At 46.0% G+C, this 18528-nt stretch overlaps 1 protein-coding gene across 3 annotated transcripts in view; it reads right to left on the bottom strand.

Annotated features, from left to right (window-relative positions):
* The window catches only part of TRAF7 (TNF receptor associated factor 7), a 38317-nt gene that overhangs the window by 7804 nt on the left and 11985 nt on the right, over positions 1 to 18528 (bottom strand). For all 3 annotated transcript variants that reach the window (XM_083373150.1, XM_083373151.1, XM_083373152.1), the window contains 8 exons: positions 14906 to 14939; positions 13604 to 13787; positions 12076 to 12210; positions 9009 to 9226; positions 7110 to 7183; positions 5495 to 5543; positions 2790 to 2917; positions 156 to 238 (listed from right to left, as the gene is read on the bottom strand). In XM_083373150.1, the coding sequence (XP_083229276.1) occupies positions 156 to 238; positions 2790 to 2917; positions 5495 to 5543; positions 7110 to 7183; positions 9009 to 9226; positions 12076 to 12210; positions 13604 to 13787; positions 14906 to 14939 (905 nt within the window). The remainder of the gene's footprint in view (positions 1 to 155; positions 239 to 2789; positions 2918 to 5494; positions 5544 to 7109; positions 7184 to 9008; positions 9227 to 12075; positions 12211 to 13603; positions 13788 to 14905; positions 14940 to 18528) is intronic.

The following is an 18528-nucleotide window of genomic DNA, read 5'->3' as shown; positions in this document are numbered from 1 at the left end:
ATCAGTGATTTTTCTCCTTGGCAGCTTGCTGACGGGTGGACTTCAACTCCCAGAACTGGGAGCTGAAGTCCACCCATCAGCAAGTTGCCAAGGAGGGGAAACCCTGCTTTATACAGTAGAGCAGCGGAAGGCAATGAAGCCAGCGGCTGACTCACCCCTGGATGCAGAGTGCCAGGACAATCCCATCGTGGCCTTCCAGGGTCTTTTGGCACTTGTAAGTGGTACAGGTATCCCAGACCTAGCAGGAAATAAAAAGTCACATGACTGGACTCAAGGGCAACCAGACCCAGGGCAGGAAGTCAGTGCCAGAACTGGGAAGGCAGGAAGCATCTGGCCTTCACCTGCCCACCTGCTTTCCTCTCTTTCCGACAAGGAAAGGAAAGAGGTAGGCAGATTTTCCGGGAGAGCTGGACGCAAACAAGTGCAGCTCCCAGCAGCTGTCCTAATGGCCCAGAGGTCAGGAAGGGAGGCTGGAGTTGTGCCCGGGAGAGCAACTTCCCACGTTTACCTCTTTTCCTCAAAACTGGAGTGGGCTACTGCTAAATGCCCGCTTCAATGCCCTTGCTCAGCCTGCTCTTCCAAAGAGGTGAACACAACCCCTTGCCCAGCATTGTGCCTTCCAACACACAGCCCTCTGGGGAATTTTCAAGTCCTCCCTCACTGCTGTGAATACCAGCTGCCAAAAATGAGCTGAGCCGAGTCTTTCAGGCCCTAAATTACGTCAAGATCCAAGGGGAGAGGAGAACAGAAAGTCCGTGCATGAAGAATCCCCAAAGAGCTGATGAACAAGGGGCTCCCTCATTATTCGGCCACTTTAATTCTGAACGAACTACGGTACCGATTTTTAAAGCAGACCTTACTGAGGCAGCTAGCCAACTCTACAGCAACTGACGTTCAAATCTGAATTTATTTATTTTTTTACAATTTTTCTCTTCATCGCTTGGCTTTCTGAAATGCTAGTTAAGACAAACAGAAGCAAGCGGCTGGTTCTGAGCGGAGGAATGGTGATTCTAATGCAGCCTGCACTGCTCTTCCACCCAGGAGTTAAAAAGGCCCTTCCTCTCACTCACTCGCTCATTTGGTAAAGGCAGCTGCTACTGGCAGCCTGAAGAAGAAAAATCCTCTTAAGGGAAGCTCTACTCCTTACAATTCTTGGCAACATAATGGAAGTGGTTTGATATGAAAAGCCCTGATGGTGCAGTGGTCAGAATGCAGCACTGCAGGCTGACTCTGCCAACTGTCAGCAGTTCGATTCTCACTGCCTCAAGGTGGACTCAGCCTTCCATCCTCCCCAGGTCGGTAAAATGAGGACACAGATGGTTGCGGGCAATATGCTGACTCTGTAAATCGCTTAGAGAGGGCTGTAGAGCACTCTGAAATGGTATATAACTCTTACGTTTTATTGCTGTTGCTGTCAACTCTACAATGAGCCATCTTTCTCTGTCTCATTCTAGGTTGCCACATGAAGAGGAGGGAGTGGGGTTTCACAGACTCTCTGCTAGTCTAAACAATATTCTGTCCCGTGGGAACCAAGGTCATCTCATACTCCCGGGACTAAGGATGGGGCAGCGTATTAGAAAGCCCGCCAAATATTTCTATTGGGAAATGTAGTAAAATGCATATTCTTGAAGGTGGGACATTATACTTTGTAACCAGGTAATTTTTAGTGGGAAATTCAGACTAGATTTCATTTTTGATCGTGCTGATATTTTGTATCCAGTAAACATGTTCTTTGAGGAATTCACAAAGAGTTCTGCTTTATTCGTCTCTGTCTATCGGAACCATGACAGTTGCTACAGTATATTGCTTTCCCCCCCCTGGGATTCTCTTCTTCAAGTCCACAGCCTTTGCCCACAACCAAGTACTAACCATGTCCAGCACAGCTTAGCTGTTTCACGATCAGCCAAGGTCATCTAAGTTGCAGCCAGTCCTAAACACTACAAAGCTTTTACCCACCACCCAACCCCAAAGCCAAGATTCCAGACTTGTGGACCAAACAGAAGGCTTCGGGAAGAGCCAAAGACTTCTCCCTTTCCATATGTGCTCTGGGTGTATGCACGTGTGTGTGCAACAGCAATGCAGCCAGCTGCCAGAACTGCCACCTCACTATCAATCTGCTATGAATCTGGGGGCGGAGGGGGGGGGAAGGAGGCTGTAAGGGAGGGTGAGGGCTTGGGGAGAAAGTGAAACTAACTCTGAGAACAGTTCTCTGTTGAGAAGCGACAAAGTCTCCAGTGTCGTTTCCCTGGGAGAAGAATGCCGACAGGTAGAGTGACTGTTTCCAAAACATCTTTTTCAAACTTGATTCAACAATGAGCAATACACAGTGTGAAGGGACTAAGGGAGGAGAGATAACTGGGGAGAATTGACACACAAAGTTTAGTTCTGGCTTTGCACTACTGCAATCCACTTGACTTCTAGTCAACTATACCTTTCTCAACAAATGGATTGTTTTTACAAATGAATAGAATAGAATAGAATAGAATAGAATAGAATAGAATAGAATAGAATAGAATAGAATAGAATAGAATAGAATAGAATAGAATAGAATAGAATAACAACTTTATTGTCACTTTGAATGTACACTAATCGGCATACATTAAAATGAAATTGTGTTGCATTCAGCTCCTTTACTTAGGTAAAGGATCGTGTTTGCTTAGAAGCCCCAACTGAGGCAGGTCTGACACCGGGAATCCTGGCTGAGAGCAAGAGGACGCGCTTTTCCCGAGGCCCCCTCAAGTCCGCAGTGTCCCACATGCAAAGGTTAAAAGAAGGAAGAAGCGTCTTGCCTTGATGGTTTTGTCAGAAGAGCCACTGAAGAGCAAGTCACCAATGGAATAGACACAGAGGCACCAGACGGGGCCCTGGTGGCCAACGAAAGTGCCTTTGCACTTGAAAATCTGCTGAGGGTCATAGGCTGCAAAGGAGGAGAAAAGAAGGGGTGTTATTGCACAAGCAGCCACACCCCAAACCCCGAGGAGTCCTGGAGAAGAGGTGGAGTCTCCTTTCTTGGGCAGGTCATCTTGCAGATGGGAGAGAAGCAGGCAAGGATGCGTGGCTCAAAGCAAGCGCCTAACTAGCCCAGCATCCCTTTTCCAAGAAAGGATCCAGCAGACTTGCAAGTGGTCCTCTCCAACTCTTAAGTGCTCGGCCATTAAGCAAAGATATTCTACCTATCGACCAGCACTTAGAGCAATACAGGTAGTCCTCGACTTACGACCATAATTGAGTTCAAAATTTTTGTTGCTAAGTGAAACATTTGTTAAGTAAGTTTTGTCCTATTTTACGACCTTTCGTGCCACAGTTGTTAAGTGAATCACTGCAGCTGTTAAATTAGTAACACGGTTGTTGAGTGAATCACTGGTTTCCCCACTGATTACGCTTGTCAGAGTTACAAAAGGTGGTCACATGACCTCGGGACACTGCAACCGTCATAAATGTGAGTCAGTTGCCAAGCATCCGAATTTCGATCGTGGGGATGCTGCAAACGTCATAAGTGTGAAAAACAGTCCCTAGGGTTTTTTTTAGCGCTGTTGTAATTTTGTTGTTGTTAGCTGCAAAGTCGTGTCCGACCCATCGCGACCCCATGGACAACGTTCCTCCAGGCCTTCCTGTCCTCTACCATCTTCTGGAGTCCATTTAAGCTCACGCCTCCTGCTTCAGTGACTCCGTCCAGCCACCTCATGTTGTAATTTTGAACGGTCACTAAATGAACTGCTGTAAGTCAAAGACTACCTGTATTCAGTTAGATCAAAGGTTTCCTCAGCACAGGAAGACAAAAACCTTCCAGAAGAGCTGCAGATCCCGCAGCCAGGCAGTGCTGATGACCCTTTAAAGGCACAGGATCAGATTATGTGAGAAGCTGCCTCTTCCCAACGACCTCCACCCTCCCACTAGGTCAGGCAAGAGGGATGCTGTGTGGGGCAGATTCTCTCTCCTAGGGAACTCCACCTGGTGGGACCCAGCTGGCCTGTTTTTCTCTGCTGTGGCCCCTCCCCTGGAGCATCATCCCCCTCCCCCCAGGTGTAGTTAGGCCCCTCTCTGCCAGCCTCTTGGAAAGCCTTTAAAGCAGAGGTCCTCAGCCTTTAAGACTTGTGAATTCAGCAAAGCTGGCTGAGGAATTCTGGGAGTTGAAGTCCACAAGTCTTAAAGTTGCCAAGGTTGGAGACCCCTGCTTTAAAGCATCCTTTTTTTCACCAGCCTTGGGGATCCCAGAGAGAGTGCTTGCATAAGATTGAGTTATGTTTGTTCTCCTGCTTTCCTGGGATTACATTTATTTTATGTTTGCTTCATATGCTTATTTCGTTTATCTTGGACTGTTTTTAATGTTACTGAGTTTTTGACTGCTATTATGTTGTATGTCATCAGTGTTTGTGAGATGGGTGACTATGTGAATAGGCTAAATAAGTCAATAATCCTAAACCAGGCGACCCATGAATCAGATCTGGAAGCTTTGCTTTGTTTGAAAAGGAAGAAAGAGCAGGGCAGGCACAGTAATCCAGAGGGGGAAAAATGGAAGTTCCCAGAGGCGGTGAAAATGGGACTTTAAAGCAAAATACGTGTGTGAAAAGCACTTTCTAAACTGCTTTGAATTCACTGCCAAGCAGCTTCAGCAAGTGATTCATACACATCCCCAGCGAAAGGTGATCAGACATAAAAGCACGATCAACATATCATTAAATAAAAAAAAGGTCAATAATGCACTCAGTAACATTCTTTGAATTAAATCTATTTTTCAGTCTTCTGCATGAAGGAAAAAAAACTGTCAAATGGCATAATCTCATTCCAGCCTCAGATGATCCAGTGAAATTATTTTGCTTGCTACATTTTTCAGTACATTGCTCTTACTGAAGAGGAAAAGAAAACCCAAACATCTAATTAGTTCTCATTCTGAAAGCAGAACCTCTGTGTCAGTAATTAGAAGTTTTAAATGTAACGAAGAAAAGCTTCCCTACACTCAGAAACCCCAGGATGCCCTTTTTCTGTTCAAGGAGAAGGTAAAGGTACTTGGGACTAATGGACAAAGACCTGGGGGGGGGGGGGGGGGGAAATATGGAACTTTGATGTTATATATGTTGACAGCAGCAAGATTACTCAAAAATGGAGGGCTAAATGGATTTGAGGAATGGTTACAAAAACTAATGGAGCTGGCAGAGATGGCTAAATTGACTGTACTGATTAAAGAAAAGAATACGAATACTTTTATTGCTACGTGGAAAACCGCTTCTAGACTTTGTGTTTGAGGTGAGGGGGAAAAAATGAAATTTTGATTTCGGGTTTTACCCATTAGATGGAGGTTTGATGTCGACATTCTGCTTTACTGCACCAAAGGAAGTCGGATGTCAATGCCTTCCCCCCCCCTTTTTTTTTTCCTCCCTTACCTCACTTCTCTACTTCCTCTCCCCTGCCCTAACTTTTCCACTATTTACTTTTCTATTTTCATTGTATTTTATATTATACGCTAATAAAAGAAAGAAAAGAAGTAGATACTCACAGCCCAGAATCCCCATGTTCAGTCGGGCGTTGATATGAGACAGTTCATCCTGCAGAGAGAAAGAAGGCAGGTGATAAAGGCCAAGCGGGAAAAATGCTAATTTCGACACGGAGGCGTGACAGGAGAGTGGAAAACGTCTCTGCTCTGCTCAACAGACAGAGGAGTCGGGTTTTGCCACCATAGCTGACCGGGAGGGATGAGAGCGGGTGCCCACAGCACGAACGGGGACTGGCAGGGGCAATGGCTGAGCAGCACTTGGCTCTGAAGCTGTTTTGCAAGCCTTGGCTTTGGAACCGGGCTGCGTACCACTGTTTGAACTATAATTTAGTGAACAAACATACAGCTGCATTCACACAGCAAAATGAACCAATGGATGATTTTAATTTTGGTCTGTCAAGATGCCTGAGGAAAGAATCCAGGTCTTCTTCAGACAATGCCACATTTGTTTTACCCATCACTTTTTCTCCCGGGATGTATTTATTTATTCATCCCTCGGCCCGCCCGTCCATCCCACCATCTACACGTCACCTCAACTTCTCCGGGCAGCTGAGAAGCAGAGAAATGCAGGACCCACCAGGCAAGTTTGTGTTTGTGAAGTGGGCTTTTGGCTTCTGGTAAGAAGCGAGCCGTGTGTGTGTGTGTGTGTGTGTGTGTGTGTGTGTGTGTGTGAGAGAGAGAGAGAGAGAGAGAGAGAGAGAGAGAGAGAGAGAGAGAGAGAGATCACGTGATCAAAATTCAGACACTCCACAACTGATTCGCATTTATGATGGTTGCTGTGTCACCTTTTGCGACCTTCTGACAATGGGAAAGCCAGATTCACTTAACAGCCGTGTTACAAACTTAACCACTGTAATGATTCACTTAACTATGGCAAGAAAAGTTGCAAAATGGGGCAAAACTCACTTAACAACTATCTCACCTAAAAGCAGTAATTTGGGGCTCAATTGTGGTCGTACGCTGAGGCGTGTTTTATCTACGTGCTTTTCCTCAGGCTACATGGATTTCCTTGCCTGAAACTGGCATTCTGTTGTGCGTCTTCAGGCCAATGCATGGTAGGGAGTGTGCAGGCTACGATTCCTGTTTTTGCCTCACACGCACAAAGGAGAAGCCCAGCTTCTAACATACTGCAGAAAGTCATTCCCAAAAGTCCCAGGCCCATCCTTGCCCACTCTGGGGAAGAAACGGCACCCAATGTCAGGGCTGCATCTCCCCTATCCATGCTTCATGAACTGACAGCCAGACATTAGCAACGGGGGGGGGGGGGGGGGGTTGGACTGTAAGGAAGAAGGGGGGGGGATGGAAGCCCAGCTGCGCCTTGCAAGAAGCTTCAGCCAGCCAAGATCAACTATTGAAATGCAGAGCTGGGAATCAAGCATCTATCTCCTAAACAATATGTAAGCACCTAATTGGACATTTACAGATAACTGGTGTGTGTGTGTGTGTGTTTCTGTGTGTGTGTGTGTAAGAGGGACAGTTATTTCGTGTTGTTTGCATGGGAAAACCTCAGATTCAGCTTAGGCTACTTCTGTAACCACCTAAGCTTCAGTAAAGTAGACTCTTGGCAAAACAAAATGGCCAGGCATCCTTCTTTGCTCCATGACTGGTTGACACTCACGTTAAGCATAGAGGCATCTCGCCGGAACTCCATCAGATCTTCACTTAGCTTGCTCTGGTTCTCATCCAGCACATCTGAACGATGACAGGAAGGAAAATGGGGCATATGATTTCTGGTGGCAAATGCAAATAAATCACAAATCCCCTGAGGCCTCACACCCAAACTAATCCCAATCCATTTCAGTCTCCTGCTCCAGAAATATTCTGCTGAAAGTTCTTGCCGTGCAAAGAGTCACCTTTTCAGTGACAGGGGCAGCCTATAAATGTAATAGATCAATGGAGAACAGATTTATTTGTGCAGAAGAATCTTTTTCTGTAACAATTTGGTCATTTATTATTATTTGCTTATGGCACTTGGACTAACCATCCAACCATGTAGTTTTGCTTCCTGGAGAGGGTCAGACTGGACTCGGTTCTCTCAGCCTCAGCACCACTTTATGCAAGTGCAAGAATATCTCAACTAACTGAGCTACCAGCAGAGTTACGGGTGTAAGGATCGCTGAGGAAATGTGCCCCAAGTTCTGGGCACCCCGCTTTCAGTTGACCTCCAGAGTATGTCTGGCCTTCTGCTCACCTGCAAGCACCAGCTCCGCACTGACCCCTCAGAAGTCAGCCCCATGGGTGCTCAAAGGAGAAAGCTCTCCAGTCTCAGATGGTCAGAAAACTCAGCGTTCTTCCTGAAAAGAAATCTGACCAAAATGTCCAGCTAGGATGATCAGCAACGGGATACATATTTGACTTCTTTGGCTATTTTGAAGCCCCCAATTATAGCAACAGCAACAGCACTTAAGACTTATATACCGCTTCACAGTGCTTTACAGCCCTCTCTAAGTGGTTTACAGAGTCAGCCTATTGCCCCCAACAATCTGGGTCCTCATTTTATCGACTCGAACTGCTGGCAGTAGGTAGAATTAGCCTGCAATACTGCATTCTAACCACTGCACCACTATGGCAATAGAATAGAATAGCACTTAGACTAATATTCCGCTTTTGCAGTCCTGTCTGAGTCGTTTACAGAGTCAGCCTGTGGCCCCAACAATCTGGGTCATTTTATTGACTCGAACTGCTTGCAGTAGGTAGAATTAGCCTGCAATACTGCATTCTGACCACTGCACCACTATGGCAATAGAATAGAATAGCACTTAGACTAATATACTGCTTTTGCAGGCCTCTCTGAGTTGTTTACAGAGTCAGCCTGTGGCCCCAACAATCTGGTTCCTCATTTTATACACCGTGGAAGGACAGAAGGCTGAGTCAACCTTGAGCCGGTCAGGATCAAACTGCCGAACTGCAGGCAGCTGGCAAGCAGCAGAAGTAGCCTGCCGTACTGCATTCTAACCACTGTGTCACCACGGTTATGTATGTATGTATGTATGTATGTATGTATGTATGTATGTATGTATGTATGTATGTAATTCATTCTTTCAATTTTGAATCAGAATTGTGTATGAACAATTTTTGGTCCCTGGGAGCTGTGTCAGATTTTCTTTTTTTACAGTGGGTAGGACCAGCTGGATGTTTTAAAAAAGCGGAACAACTGATTCTCCAAAGAAATCACAACTCAGACCAAAATGCTCCAGGATTTTATTTATTTAGGTGTCTTTAAATCAGTGTTTGACTCCTGGAAACTGCCTGGATGAGTCCCCGCAGTTTTCCTAGAAAAGTTTTGGGAAATGCTTTACCCTTTGCCTCCTCCTTCTTAGGTTCATGTCTAAGGTGGGACTAGAACTCTCAGCCTCCTGCTTTCTAGCCTGATGCCTTAAGCACTACCCCCAACCAGCTCTCAAGATATTATAGAAATCTTATCAGGACGAGAAAGCAACTCTGGAAGGCGGTGGGGGTTTTACATGGGCCACCCAGCAACAGAACGCAGAGCTACCTGCCTTCTGTAGAGACTCACCAAACTTCAGCTCCAAATTCTTCTCCAGCTGGTCTATCTTCTCCGAGAGCTTGCCCAGCATGGAGCGCAGGAAGGCAATCTCCTGGTCCTTCTGAGCCATGGCCACTTGCATCTCATGGAAGCGGTCATCCGTTTGCTGGAGGAACTCCTTCAGACCTTCAAATTTGCACATTTCCAGGTGAGTCTCGTATGTGTCCTGGTTTCCTATGAATGTACACCTAGCGGAGAGGAAGCAAGTTGTTCGTGAGAAGTTCCTCTTCAAAACAGGGATTCTACCTATTGTGAGCTGTGCTCCAGGACCACATCAGACTGAACCTCAAGACTCTTAAATTTGTTCTACTGCACCAGAGCAATTTTTCAGGCCAAAGTTTGGACTTGGCCTCTGAGCAACTCAAATCCGCATTCAACAACTAGCTGATAGCAGAAATTCCACAGACACAACACGGCCAAATAATCCCCATGTTTTAAGACAGAAAGCCACTAGTCTTGCACATACTGCAATTGTACCAATGTATTGAGTGGCCTATGATATCCGTGGGATGCATTGTGCCATCTTTTCATATGCCCAAATTGTGCCAGTTCTATGAAGGGGCGCCTGCTTTGTTACCCGTTTTTTGCCTGTGCAATAATTTGCTCAAGGACCTGGCACGGTACAAAAGCATGGGGATACACCTGTCTTTTCCTTTTTTGAAACCAAAGACCACATTTCTTCTTCTTATCTTCTGGGACCTTGCCAGGGCTTCAGGATTTCCCAAGGACTGTAATTCTGCCATCACTGCTGCTACTTTCTTTAGTATCCTCCAATGGAAGTCCCCAGCCGTGGAGACTTGAACTGCTTTAAATTTACTAAATGATTCTCTCCTTGTCCATCCGGAGCTGTAGCTCCCTCTTTCCTCTAACGATGCCAACAATGGCAGGCTAGGGTTTTGTTTTGTTTTGTTTCTGAGGCAAATCAGACATAAAATATGAATTAAGATACTGTGCCTTCTTGGCATCACCTCTTACCAATCCCATCCCTTTCCCTTTGGCCTTTTTGCCCCCTTCCTTATGTTTCTGACACAACCACCCCCACAAAAGAAGCCTTTTTCTTCTACTGGGTATTTCTCAATAAGCCTCAGCTCCTTCCAAGCTTCAGTACTTCTGGTACAATCCATACCGTTTTTAGTAAATGTGTCCTTTGCATCCTTCTTGGGCTATATGCCCCTCTTGCAGTTTCTATACCCGTCTCTTTTTACCTTTTAGAAGCTCTGTGCATCTAACCGCCCGGCTTTCTAGATGTCTCCCAAGGACAATAGGGTCACTTTCTTCCAAGGTCCTAAGTCATCTTCTCTTCTGTAACCACTTCTTCTCTGTTGGTAAAGACTTGGTCTAGGATAGCGGACCTGATCTTTAGATCTTGTTCTTTCCCTTTCTCACAAACGAAGCTGTTGGCAAATTGGTTCGGGATTCACTTTATCTCTCACTTTTGGCAGAGTACAATTTCCAGCAGATGTCAGAATTGTTGAAAACTCCCACTGTTGCTTTGATCATTTGACCCAAAAATCCTCATCCATATTTTTTGCCTGTCCAGGCAGCTTGTAATAACAATGATATCAACTTTAGTTTCTCTCTATTTTTATTTCCACCCAGAATGTCCCAACGGCATTTCCACGATACCATTGTGAATTTGTGCACAGGCATTTTTTAATCTATGGGACAACACCCTCCCCAATTCCGCTGACTTTGTTCCCTCTGAGTTAAGTTGTAGCTTTCTAGGGCTATGCTCCATGGTTGGTCACTGAGTTTCAGTGACGCCTGTTTTTGCCCTTTCTTGTTAGAAATTCAAATTCAGTTTGTTTCACGAGAATATTCTGTGAGCGCCGTAAAATACTTCTGAGACTGTGAGTTGTGCTTCCTCTTGACTTCATCTTTGTAGACTCCAACCAGTCTCTAAGTCCTGCCTCTATCCTGGAGGCTCTCCTCTTTGTCCTTGCACTTCTGGCTTTCCTGATGAGAGTAGCAATGTGGCTGCTAATAACATCTTTCCCAGTCAGGATGAGAGATAGCCCAACTCTTACCTAGATCCTTCAGGTTGATGGAGTAGTCAAGGAACCCTAACCCTCCTCATTATCCCCATTTACATAGGCGCTCTTGCAGGAGACTGTCTCTTCCTAAGCATGCTTCTTTCAGCTTCCTGCCCAGGGCTTAGGAAGGGTCCATTATTGATGGGTATGAGATGTCTCAGCAGCCTGTCTGTTGCATCCTGGACACGGGCACCTGAAAGTCCTCTCAGGCCTACACACTGTGGCTTCTCAACAGGAAATCCTACATACTTTTTCTTTCTAAAATTGATTCTTGAGCTTCACTGAGCTGTGAAGCCTTGAGTGATTTCTGCTTGCTTCCATGAAATTGAGTCAGGTAGCAATGGATGTCACATAGAATGAGACTGTTGAGAAGCAATGTCAACTCTGAGGGTGTTTGGATCCTTCCTCCTCCTCCCTGTTCTCTGGCATTCCTACTCTTTTCTCCTAAGGAAGTTTATTTGTCCTATCCAAGAAGCTCTCATTTTTTCTGGCATCTGGCAGTGCTTAGTTTCTTTCCTCAAATCCCTTTTCCAATTAGCCTGCATTTCCATTGGGGTAGTTTGGGCTCTCATTAGACAGGAGGGCATTTTTTGCAGAGCACCCTGAACTTCCCTGACTGACCGTGCTGCCTGGAAGTCTCCCCAGGCCCTTCCCTGCCAGACATCCAAGCCAAAATCCTCTTTTGCTTTCCTTTTCACTTGTTCAATGAGCTTGCTCTCTCGGGAGCTGCCTTGCGTTTAAGTCCCCTGGCAATGCTTCCCTTCTCATTGACTGCAGCTGCTGAACTGCATACATTTAGACAGAGAATGGAAGACATTAAACAAACGGACAATTCTCATATTTATTATTACAACAAAACTGGCTTCTGATTTGAGGGAGCAAGCGGTTCCTGAGACTAGATACAGCCAAGCATTGAGGGGACCCAGCACTGGGTCACAGGGCAAGGCCCTGGGATGGGCAAAAAAGCGCTTCTTCTAAGGCAAGACTCGTGGATCCCTGCTTACCCATATTTGGAGTGAGGGCACTTGATGTGCTCACACTCCTTCAGATGTGCCTCCAGGTTCATCTTGAGCAACGGAGGGCAATTGGGATTGTTGGGGCAGCGCACTGGCCGGTAGTCACAGCTGCCTTCATGGTCCCTAGACATAAAAGGGGGAATGTCAGAAAATGACTCTCTCTCTCTCTCTCTCTCTCTCTCACACACACACACACACCTTCAATGGATTACTATTCTCTGACAAAGGGACCAGATATTTTTCTGGAGTGACTTCAGGGAGGTCCTCTGGACATCTCCCTCTTTAGGCAACTTGAGGGCAGCGGGCCATTTCCACAGATTTGCCATGAAGTCTAGTACCAATATTTGAGTTGGTGAGATTTTACAAACGCCTTGGAGTGCGCTCACACAAAATGGATGTCTTTGTAGGCAGGGTGAAACACGAAAGCCACATTTTTACCAAAATGAAAATTGATAAGATGGGAACTCTATTGTTCCATGATGCTGGGCTATAACCATCCAGCTTTTGTAATCTTATGAGCTCTGGCTACGGAAACAGAGCTGTGGCTTAGCTGAACAAACGATCTGAGCTGGAAAGGTTTCATTAAGTCGCTAAAGTATTTATAGCAGTTCTGCTAGCTCTGCAACAAAAGGGCCTGAAACATCTCTACAGAGAGGTCCAGCTGTTGTTGCATCCTATGCAGCAACCCGGGAAAAGCTCCATTTAGGACCCTTCCCAACAACTTGATCTTTGACCATCAAAAGGCAGTTGCAAAATGGCTGAATTTCAGCTGTGCTTTTCAGAGCGTTGTGCAATTATCTAAGGTAGTTTTAAGACAAGGGAGCAGTTTGGGGGGGGGGGGGCTCCTCCTCCCATCTCTACCCTTGAAAACCACCCAAAGGGCTACTTTTGGCCATTCCTCTTCCAGCTTAGTGTCAGCGCTGTGACAACTGAAAAACGGTAGCCATTTTACCTTTTGCCTTCGCTGTTTCCTCTATGTTGTTTGGTATTTTTTAGATGGAGTGGGGGGAGGGGGAAATGCATGAGTTGTTTCAGTTAACCATAACAATTGCAGCTGTGTGAGAATCAAGGTCAATGCTAGAAAAAGTTTTGGCAGGCTGAAAGGTTGGGAGGAGAGCCTGCGTTTTAGTATAATTGGTGATTGTGATTTATGACAGCCTTTCTTGGGTGGGAATTACAATTTGTTACTTTGTAGGGGGGGGGAGAAAACTTTCGTCTTGTAAGTGCCGATATTTTGCTTCCTAAATAAAGTGTTCTTTAAGGAAGAAATCTTTGCGTTGAAGTTCTTTTAAATGGTTTCATCTATCGGAACTGTGACGCTTAGATTTCTTAGAAAAAAGTCTTCCCTTGGTCCGCAGCACTAATCCCAGGTCACGTCTCCACCCAAATCTCTCCACAGCCCATCCTTGATTGTGCTGTCCAAAATATGGGAAGGGGCAGTGGGAGGGAGAATGGCACCCTGCTGAATTCAAAGCAACAGCCATTCCCAAACAAGCCAGCGATCACGGGAACTTACTTCCTGGCACTCAGTTTAATGGTGAAGGGGCACCCATGGGGGTCCACCTCAAAGGCTGAAGTCTTGCCACTCGTGCTGGACCGGCAGCCGTACTTGCAGTGAATGAAGAGCTCCCCAATTTGTTCGGCCACTGCAATGTTGTTGACCACCACCGTCAGTTTGGCATTGTCCACCGGGCACTTCTCTGCAAGGAGAAACCCTCGGTGAAGACCATTCAGACACCGTCCCGAGCTGGGATCCAGTACGGCTAGCCACTTTAAAACACTCCAAGGGAACATTTGAATCCAATTTCTAAGTAAAGCTGTTGTCCGCTTAAACATAAATAACTTCCTCAAAAGCATGAATTTGTAAATTCACCAACTGATTGGCATACATTTCATCAGTTAAATAACTCACATATCTTTATGTATATTATCTCAGAGAGGCCATTCCTCAAAAACACCACTCGTTCTGTGGCTCTCTCAGGTGACTTTCCTGCAATCCCCTGGACTATCTTTCAACCACGGTTTCAGACAGGAAACACAGAAACATGGTAGAGGAGACATTAAAATAGGCTCAATGAAACAAGGGGAGATCAGAAATTTGGAAAATCTAAACCCCATCTACCTGCAACATTGCCCTCGCAACTGCGTGCCTTGCCAAAGTGGTACAGCCCTGATCTACCAGAATTCACTACTCTGAACTTGGTAGTCACCTCAAGGAAATATCCAGAGCTGCACTTGGCAAAAGTAGGTAGCAGAGTGAAATTTCTCAGGGGCTCTAAAAAGTACTAGAGTCCAAGCAACAGGGAAACCCTAGGTGCCATTTTTTAAATTCCCTTTTGACCAAGAAGCAAAGGATAAGCAAAAATGGAAGAAAGCCTGCATGTTTCAACAGTACAGGTAGTCCTCGACTTACAACGGTTTATTCAGTGACCATTCAAAGCTACAACGGCATTGAAGTGACTTGTGACCATTTTTCACACTTACAACCCTTGCAGCATCCCCAGGGTCACGTGATCAAAATTCAGACACTTGGCAACTGACTCGTATTTATGACGGTTACAGTATCTTGGGGTCATGTGATCCCCTTTTGCGACCTTCTGTCAAACAAAGTCCAAGGGGGAGCCAGATTCACTTAACAACCGTGTTACTAACAACTGCAGCAATTCACTTAAGAACTGTGGCAAGAAAGGTCGTAAAATGGGGCAAAACTCACATAATAACTGCCTCAACAACAGAAATGATGGCCTCAATTCAGGTCGTAAATTGAGGACTACCTGTAATCCCAAACATAATATTCAAAAGGACCGTAATTACCTACCAGAGGTTAAGGCACATCTCCTGCAAAATGTGTGCTGTGAAGAAAAAGAACACAAGACTGTAAGAAATGGGGTGTGTATCACATAACACCCGTCTCCACCACCATGTGTTCTGCTGGGCTGCATCTGCTACCTAGAGACCCAGTCCTTTTAATCCAGTTTGCTCCAGGACCTAAAACTGGTGGATTGGCTACTTTTCTGCAGATCTTTGTGGACAAATCTGGAGCCTGCAATCATCCTCCATATGTCCAACTCAACTCTAAGAAAGCAAAACAGACAAACTGCATCATTCTTCCTCACATGCAACCCAGCAAAGTTTTAAAAAAATAAATTCATTATCTGGAAATAAAAGATCTCTGACAAAAATAAAATAAAATAAATAAATAAATAAATAAATAAAACCTGACCTTGAAAAAATTTTCTTTTATCAGATGGCGGCATTCTGGACTATAAAAGGTGATACATTTCCCTTTCCTGTGACCATTACATCTCTTCTTCCAGACAGATGCCATTCACCTGCATTTTACTGAAAGCCTTGTTTCGTTTAGGACTTAAAATTTTGCACTTTGCGTGTGTTAACTTACAGCATCTGAACCATCAGTCTATTTCAAACTCTTGCAGAGGAATGAAGTGTAGAAAAGCTTAAAATTCAACAGCAGAGGAAGATGGATCTCAACTTTCATATTAAGAACTATGGGATATATAGTATCCATCACTAGAAATGTGCAGGCAAGTCCTCGACTTACGACGGTTCATTTAGTGACCGTTCAAAGTTACAATGGCACTGAAAAAAGTGACGTATGACCCTTTTTCACATTTACAACCATTGCAGCTTTGGTCACATGATCAAAATCCGGCTGCTTGGCAACCTGTTCACATTGATGATGGTCGCAGTGCCCCGGGTTCAAGTGATCCCTTTTTGCAACCTTCTGACAAGCAAAGTCAATGGGGAAGCCAGATTCACTTAACAGCCATGTTGCTAGCATAACCACTGCAGTGATTCCATTGTGGTCATAAGTCAAATACCGCTCCTGGTGCCTTTTAACCTCTTCCAGAAATTGTCAGGTGAGGCCTGGAGCTTTCCTGGCACAAGGGCTGTGCAGTGAAGCATTAAATGGGGAAAGCAACCCTACTGGGCTGGCCTAGTGAAACTCAGATTTAGGACGTGATTTGCTGCAACTTGCTGTCCTACTGTGAGGAATAGGGCAAGGAGTGCAAACACATCAGAGAGGGGAAGGAAGAAGTTAGACCGAAAAGCTGTGTTACAATTTTTTGTGCTTGCCTCAAGATGTTTACCAAACTATTGTTCTGTTTTAACTGCACTCCTACTGATCATCTACAACTATTTTTGTTACCAGGAGTCAGAGAAAAGCCATAGGACAGTTTAGGAGAGATGGCAAACGACCAAGGCCCGTTCTCAGGAGGGCTTTCTGGGCCAGCTGCTCCACTCCTGGCAGCAGAAGAGTCGGCACATCCGTGACTCAAGATTAAGGGTCTCCCGCGCTAACGAGGCACCCATTTTTTTTCTGGTGAAGTGCTTATTTTCAGAAATGCACAATGATTTACCGAGCTCAGCGGCTGTGGATGCTATTGAGCTCTTAAAGTGATACTATTTGGAACTCTTTCTTCCCAATTAATTCAGGAATTTTTCCCACATCGCTGAAATAGGATTTCGGTTCACGCCATCCTCCTTTCGGGTTTTGTCTTAGTGACAAGGAAGTGCTTCTGTGGCAGTCAAGGCAGCCAGGAACACTCTCTAAAAGGACCACACAACCAGGCGACCATAAGCCACAGCTGGAAGGAGTGAAGTCTGGGCAGCCAAGCAGAACCAAGGAGACACAGACCTTCACGCCCTAGATTCTCCGGGATAAACCGAGCACAACCAGCTGGTCCACCTTCTTCGGGCTGCCAAAACGAGTTGGCTACGAGTGTTTTGCTGAACGCTGGCCTTACTCTCCTCTACTGGGGAGGGGAGGAGGAGGAGGGGGCTCTGCAGCCCCAGCTGAAGGATAATTCCTCCCCATCTGCTCACTTCCCTTTCCTACTCTACCCATTCAGGAAAACACTCTCACCAACGAGGCCAAAACTGTCCGCAGCTGAGCAGAAAGCAAGCCGGGCCCTGCTCCCAATTTCCACTCCCACATTCCCCAAAACATAAGTCAAAGCAACCGGCTGGAAGGATCGTGAGGGAACTGCCCAACAGAAAGGGGGTTCTGCCTGGTTGGACTCGGTTGGGCCTATCCACGGGCCGTTAACCCATTCAGGAAACCACAATGGCCAGGGTTTGGATGCTATGCGTGTCCAAACCCTTTGTCAGGGCTGTCAACTTGCTCCACCAACACCCTGCCTTGCTGACGCCATGAATCCCTGGGGGGAGGCGGTGGGGGGGGGGAGTGAGAAGGGGAACCAACACATAGAGGGGGGGGGAAGGCCAGAGACTGAAATTACATTGACTGCTTGCAGAGACATCGGCCAGCTGACCCCAAGGCCACAAGCTGGGGAATGGAATGTGGAGCATCCCCGATCCAGGCAAGAATCAGAACTCTTACCTAAAAAATTTGTTTGAATCTCACTGGGTACTAAACAGATAACGTGGGGTGGGGTGAGGGGCTGCAAAAGGGGGAAGTAACTGGGCAGGTTTTGCACAGAAACCTCAGATCTGGCTTTTACCTGGCTTGTAACCACTTGCCTTTAGTAAAGTTATTCCTTTCACTAATGAGGCACTCAAAGGCTGTTCTTTTCTAAATGATCTAGTTGGGACGGTCCCGACACCTTCCCTCATCATGTTAATGGCTCGGATTCCAAACACACAGAACCCTGAGCAAGCAGGGCCAGCAGAACCATTACCAGGAGCTTCCAGGTTGCAGAAGACCATTTTGGATACTGTTCTGTTCCAGCCTACTACCGGCCCTGCAGAAAAGCCAGGGACAACCCCTTTACAAAAGGCAAGAGGCTGGAAGTATGCCCACCAAATTTATTTACACAAAACAGATCCAAAACAGAGCAAACAAAATACGAACCACTAAAACAGAAGCTGCTCAAACGGTTGCCTTCAGAAACCAGCCCTCCCACACATTTCCCTTTTAAACAGTTTCAAGGCGTGGCTTCTCTTTGCCTCCTTCCGAGGTGCCCCATTGCCTTCCTCTGTTTACTCCTGATTGACTGCCTCCTGCGTCGGGCGTCCTTGAACAGGGCCAGCTGTGGGTCATCTTCATCCAAGCTGTCAGGCTCACACAGCTGGGTCTGAGTAGTAACCAGATGGGAGGGGCCTGGCTGAGAGCTCTGCGATGCCTCAGAACTGTCCTCTGCAGGCTCTCCAAACCCCTCCTCCTCCTCCTCCTCCTCCTCTGAATCGTCCGACCCAACTGCTGAACCCACAGGCTGACAATGAATCACAACAGATACAGACTAAATCACTTTCATCGCTTGGCAACCATTTGAGGTTCTGAACGATCTGCTTGGGAGGGTATTTATGACCCAAATTTGAAGCTCTGACAGTCTCCCCTTCATGTGACTACTCTTTGGGCACTGGGGAATCAGGCCGCATTGATTTATTCTTATTTTTATCCCGTCTTTATTTTTACAAATATCCAGCAAGGCGCATAGGACTTGGAAGAAGTGCAAA

This window comes from Vipera ursinii (assembly GCF_947247035.1).
Source record: "Vipera ursinii genome assembly, chromosome: 13".
NCBI classification, from domain to species: Eukaryota; Metazoa; Chordata; class Lepidosauria; order Squamata; family Viperidae; genus Vipera; species Vipera ursinii.
Note: the sequence above shows the minus strand (reverse complement) of the source record. Positions and strands in the feature narration are given on the sequence as shown.